At 40.1% G+C, this 6601-nt stretch overlaps 1 protein-coding gene across 1 annotated transcript in view; it reads left to right on the plus strand.

The window, feature by feature from the left end:
- Window positions 1-6601, plus strand: part of grin3a (glutamate receptor, ionotropic, N-methyl-D-aspartate 3A) — a 57912-nt gene that overhangs the window by 30894 nt on the left and 20417 nt on the right. Inside the window, exons 6-7 of the mRNA XM_032539610.1 lie at window positions 4242-4357; window positions 5713-5864. Of these exons, the coding sequence (XP_032395501.1) occupies window positions 4242-4357; window positions 5713-5864 (268 nt within the window). The remainder of the gene's footprint in view (window positions 1-4241; window positions 4358-5712; window positions 5865-6601) is intronic.

The following is a 6601-nucleotide window of genomic DNA, read 5'->3' on the forward strand; positions in this document are numbered from 1 at the left end:
AAAAACCTCATAAAGTGAAATCTTCATGCCATGGACCTTTAAAGTTGAGTTTTTTTGCCTCACATGGGACATGGACACCAGTCTCTCAGGTGAAAATCCTGTGTTTATTTAATCCATCCACCACCCCAACCTACCTCCTAATGCAGAGATGCTCTCCATACTATACATGACATACGTAATATTGACACAGCTGGGGTGTTCCAGTTTCCAATAGATGATAACAGCATACTGAGCCAAAAGAAGGGCCATATTGCCTCAAATCGGTGGGAATGATAACAACTAATAACACCGTTCCATTCAGTTGATAACTTTCAAAGCCGGTTATATCATCTTCTTCTTTTTTTGGAACAAAGCTTTTTTTTTTACTGGAAGCATTTTTTTTAAATGCTTCAACTGTTATTTTGTATTTTACTTTGAATCCTGGTCAGGATCATATTTTTAATCATGATATATATATATATATATATATATATATATATGTATATATATATTTTAGGATTATAGTAGTGTCACATTTTGTCTCTGTGTCCTTTTGTTGCCATTTTCCATCCATCCGCCGCCTGCCTTCGGACTTTCTCTCCTATCCCCAACACATGACTGCCCCACCCATCTACACACATGTTCCCACTTTCTTCATTAGGCCCTGCCTACTCTCCCACCTGTTTCCACTTTCCCTCATCAGTTCTCAGCCACTGTTTCCCCCACCAGTAAAAGCATTTGGCTTTTCCCCTGTTGCCACTCTCCCTTACCCCTGTGACAAGTGGATATAAAAATCCATACACTGATGAATATAAAACCATTGTTTGTGGAAATGTACTGAAATGTAGAGGTCTATTTTCCCTTCTCTTGGTTGTCAACCCTCCATAGTGTTTCAGTTTATTGAACATGTTTCACCATAGACAGCAATTGAAACAAGCAACAACTGGTAACTGCAGCCTGTCTGCTTTATAATTAGAGCATTTTGAGAAAGTGCACCAACTGATGCATTATCACCCGTCAGACAACTGCTTTGTGCTGTTTTGGCTCGCTTATTAAAGGGGCAGAAACACTTGGAACCCTGCTTTTTATATGCTTTAATAGAGTCTTGCATAACACAAGCTCATACCTGAAACAGAAAGATTTACTAGAGAGTATTTTAACCGAAAACAGGTCTTACTTCATGATGTGGTGACTTTTCCCTGATCTACCTCAGAGATTTAGCATTAATGGAACTGCTGTGTTGCCCATCACTTATATTAACTAAGGCCACGCCACAAAAATGTGCCCTGTCACTATAGTTCAGTTCTTCACTGATGCCACCCAGATGCAAAGACATGATTCAGCTACTTTTAACAAGCATCACTGAAGGAAAATGATGCAGGCAGGCAACATGTTTTAAACATACAGGTTAGGTAATTGGTTGAAGTCAAGGTAGTCCTCTGATAATAGAATACATAACATGAAGACCGTACTATGGTGAAAAGACCAAGGACATATGCTGCAACCAATTTCAACCAGTAATAATGAACAGCCAGCTTGTGGCTTGAAGATAGTTCAGGATTTCAAACACTGTCCTTGATAACAAGCAACAAATAAAGTGAATATCTTGAGAAAGGGCTTTGCCACATTTGTATCCCAGTAGGCTGTACCTGACATTTTGAGTTGATTTGTGAAAGCCTTGCTGAGAGTGTCATGAATTATTATCTCACCTCTGTATTACATACTTGGAGCACGGAATGTGAGTATATTGGCAGAAACTGGCAGACAGGGAATGCTTTTACTGGCTTTTGGCCAGTAAAAGCATTGGAAAACCACTGGCACAAGGTTGAGGGAGAAGTTTTTAGAATCCTTTACATCCCATTTCCAGTGTGGTAATTGGCCCTCTGAAAGTCTCTGTAACATATCCACAAGCACAAAGCAAAACACTTGATTCTCTTAGCATTGTGTTCAGTTTAATTTCTTTCCCTCACTTTTAACCAATTTATTATTGGACATAAAAAACACAGAACCCCCCACTGTTGTTTCTCTCTCTTCAAGTGATGGGCAAAAATTAACAAAAACATTAGTTTTCAACGACTCTTTTTAGTGGCCGGTATGTATGGGGTCATCCTGTGATGCCATGTTCAACTGCTACACTGCAGTGCCCTGCTACGTCCTGCTACGTCCTGCTGTGCCTTATAATGCCGCACAGCGTCCTGCTATGCCATGAACTACTACAAAGAACTGCTACAAACTACTAATTTTTTCTATTTTTGTTATTGTCACTCTTCATTCTGGCCCCAACCGGCCCGTTGGACGCCGCCTACCAAGAGCCTGGGTCTGACCGAGGTTTCTGCCTAAAAGGAAGTTTTTCCTCGCCACTGTCGCACTGTTGCTTGCTCTGGAGGAAACTACTAGAACTGTTGGGTCCTTGTAAATTCTGGAGTGTGGTCTATCTATAAAGTGTCTTGAGATAACTCTTGTTATGAATTGATACTATAAATAAAATTAAATTGAATTGAATTGAATCCTGTAAAACTGTCCAAACGTTCACTCCCTATCAAGCCCATTTGTAGCAAATTTTTGTTGTAGTTCCACCAGAGTTCCACTGGAGATGAGTGCTTGAGTGCAAATTAAAGTCTTTGGCGCTACACGGCTAAATTTGTCTCTTTCGCCCGATTGTTGTTTAAAAAATTCAACAAGGATTATAGGTTGAAAGTTGAATGAACAAGTACTAATGTACTTTTGATTTCAGGTTGAGTCGTTCTTGCTCATAACATTGGTCAGTGAAAGACTGATTACAACTTGATGGCATTCAAAGCGCGCGTCCGTGCGTCCGTGGGTGCGTGCGTGCGTGCGTGCGTGCGTGCGTGTGTGTGTGTGTGAGGGCATGGTTTTTAAAACATTAGCAAACCAAAACTCCTTCTAGCACTTATATTGACAGGGAGAGCCTAACCTGTCAGCTGTGTTGTAGTTGCCTCGAGAGAAATAAGGAAGGGTCTCAGAGCTTGCTGTAAATCAGTATCTCTGGCCGTGTGAGGTGTATGGCGTCATTGGCATTTTAAAAGGCTTTTTAGAATAAAAAAGCAACTTACAAAAAAAATCTTACACCCAGGAGTGTGTATTTTCTTTGCCTCCCCTTTCAAAAGCAACTTTAAAATTTCCTGAGAAAAAAAGGATTTTGAGGGGTATAGCACCATGGAACTCCATTCATTCTGCAATTTCCCGTGAGCGCCCTTATATGGAACCACAGTGGAACTGCAACCAGTTCAGAAGCCGGACGTTATCCAGAGAGAGGAAGTTCTCCACTTATTAAACATTCTCTGGTGGTGTTCACTGCTAATGGTTTGGCATGGTGCATTCACAGCATGTGAATTCAGCATGTGAATGCACCATGCGGTGTGTTCATGAACCTTATGAGGACTGGTAAATGAATTGAACAGTTCTTTTGTGGGACGGGCAGCAGCTGTGTTGTAGAAATTGACGGGCATGTACTATAATTGACTGTGTCTTAAAGAAAATAATGCCATAGTTTCCAAAAAGTATCAAAACTCAAAAGGTTTGTTACATTTAAATGTATCACCTTGACGGAACCGATTGTGTGAAGAGTTGGTCCACCCATCACTAATCCATTCAGCTTTGCCCTATCCATAAAATGAAGTGAAAGCATATAAAGTTTTCATTCAAAACCTACCAAACAGATAAACAAACTTATCTTTTTCTTTAAACACACTCTGTTAGGTCAAAGGTATGACATGAGGACAAAACCAGAGAAAATAAACTTCAGGGTAGCAGAGCAGGACTGAGATGACAAAGTAAGGTTAATTTAGGTTTGCGCATCAGGAGGTTTAAGAAGTACATTTTATAGAGGGTTGCTTTAAAATGTCAATCCCAGAAGAAAACCCAGAAGATGTAAGATTTGTCACCCCAATAAATTGGGAAAAGCGACTGTGGATCAGTCCCAGTCCATCCGTCCATGTGTTTGTCTGTCCAGTCATCCGTCAAAAACATTGCAAATGCCACTGATCAGATTGTCAGAACACTCAAGGGCATACTTTAGTTCTACACTCCATCTTTCTTTTGTAGAATGAGTGAGTGGTTGCAAAACATAAAAATGCATTAGATGAATGCTGTATAGTTCGTTAAGTATTAAAGCTGAGCTCTTACCATCTACGTCAAGAACTCGTCATTGCATTTCAGCTCAACACTTGAAAAAGTGTGACATTTTTTGGTACATCTGCTACTTGCATTGCACTTTTAGTACATATGTTGTATGTTTGCAGGGCTGACCCTCAGAGGCTGGATGCATTCATCATGGACAAGGCTCTGCTGGACTATGAGGTCTCCATAGATGCAGACTGTAAAACACTAACGGTCGGGAAACCCTTTGCTATAGAAGGTAAGACATGGCAGCTTGTGACAAATATACAGTATATGACACATATATGACAAATATCCTGCTTATTTAAGAGAATAATATATATACTGTCTATATATATATATATATATATATATATATATATATATATACAGTACATACACTGTGTGATTTGCCGGAAGGGATGCATGGAATTTCTCCCTTTCAATCAGTGCTACTTCACCGATAAACCATAGGCTACTACTTTTGCCAAACTGAGTAAAGCGCTTTAACACGAATAGTCTATAGTGCCAAAGAATGATAAAATCCGAGCAGCGATTGCTAGTTGTATTTAACTGCTACAGAGCTCCGGGATGCCGGCTACCAGCTGCAGTTGTTTTGGTGACTGTACACCGGCTAGAGGCACCGCCAGATGATGGTCCTGACAGGAGCCATGAAAGTTTTCAATTTAGGTGAATTTAAACCCGAAAAGTCAGCATCATGCGGATATGAGTTAATTTTAGGCACAAAAACGACTAGTTAAGTTGATTAAAACACTCCTGAGGAACGAACAAGCGTATCCTGGGTGTTAAGTACTCTGATCTCCGGCTTGAAAGTGTTGTGTTTTTTTCATTTAAAGATTATTTTTCCATTGAATACTGAAGTACATAAATAAGTGTCTTGCCTTCCTACCACTATCAATGGTATTAAAAGGGGGCTCTAATTATTGCATGTTTTGAATTGTTGTGCATGATCAAATTTTTTTTTAAAGGATTTCTGGCATCACATAAGTGCTCTTAAAGATGTAATTTCAAATCGTTATATTTTAACATATGCACGACTGCAGATTAACTGACCATGATCATTTTAGGACAGCCCTGAATTTAACAATATCACTCAACATTTGTCCAGCAGTTAATCTTCTTGCTTTCAACAGCTTAGATCCTCTAACTGTCTGCTGTTAATCTCTGGTCGATTTAGCAATCTTCGTCCTCCCACTGTGAAGATGTTCCCATGGTGGTTGCTTCCATTACAGGCCACCACAGTCAAAGATTCCAGTGCTGTTGTTAATTACTTAATGCACCCTTAAGCCTTCAGGATGCAATACAAATCAATCAGTGTACTTCCTACCGAGGCATGGTACTTCTGTTGTTAAATTTTTGTCCCACTTTTCCCGGCTGCTTTGATTTCGAGAGACAATGGTGCTTTTTTGAGAAGCACTGGCAACATTTACCAAGACTCCCTTCCTTTTGATCAGCTTGGATCAGTTATTTTCACAGCTATAAACTGGTGACACACGTAATGGCACCACATGAAGGTCAAGTTCAAAGGATCTTGCTGTTGTGACAGAGGAATAATTGCATTGTGTGTTTGTGTGTGTGTGTGTGCGTTGGTAGGCTATGGGATTGGACTCCCTCAGAACTCGCCACTCACCTCCAACATCTCAGAGCTTGTTAGTCAGTACAAGTCAGATGGCTTCATGGACACGCTGCATGACAAATGGTACAAGGTTGTGCCATGCGGGAAGCGCAGCTTCGCTGTGACTGAGGTAGGTACAAATCCACCTGCTACCAACAACAGCAGCAATTGTATTGTGTATGATGGACACATTTAAATAAATATTGTGTTGACATATTAAAAAGTTATTTCACCAACCATGGATATAGCTGAAATATGATGTTTCAGTTGGTATTGTTTTTCGTTTTTTTAGTTCCTTCCAAGCATATCAAAGACAAAAAAAAATGTTTAAACTGCACTTAATATTCGTATTTACAGTGGATCAAATTCTAATCACAGATCAATGGATCTAACAATACTCATTTTAAACCTTGCGGAACATTATCCCCCAACTCTTTAGTTCCCCTCAGCTCTACAGAGCCTTTTAGCATCTTCAAGCTCATTGGTTTCTGTTTGGTTTTGTTACACTGGTCTCATCATCTTCTTGAAAAAGGAGGATACAGAAAAGTTAGCAACTACCCAATGAACATTCGGACCATTTATCAGCTAAAAAGCCAGAAGTTCCTCCCTAGGAGTTAGTTAAGTCCAAAGTGAGAGTGAGAACTGGACATGGTTGTTCGATGGCCAGAAACGCTACCCTGGAAATCCACAGTTCTTGCAAGAGCGCAATTTTAAATTTGCTCAGCAAGTCACTATGGCATTGAGTAACGCTGCTCATTAACTATACACTTGTAGCCGAGCTGCACCAATAACATTGGTGTATCGGATATTGGCGGGCCAGGCGAGCTGAACAAATGACGACAGTTTAATCTACCAGTTAGCTCTGCT

The sequence above is a fragment of the Etheostoma spectabile genome, chromosome 16 (genome assembly GCF_008692095.1).
Source record: "Etheostoma spectabile isolate EspeVRDwgs_2016 chromosome 16, UIUC_Espe_1.0, whole genome shotgun sequence".
Classification (NCBI taxonomy): domain Eukaryota; kingdom Metazoa; phylum Chordata; class Actinopteri; order Perciformes; family Percidae; genus Etheostoma; species Etheostoma spectabile.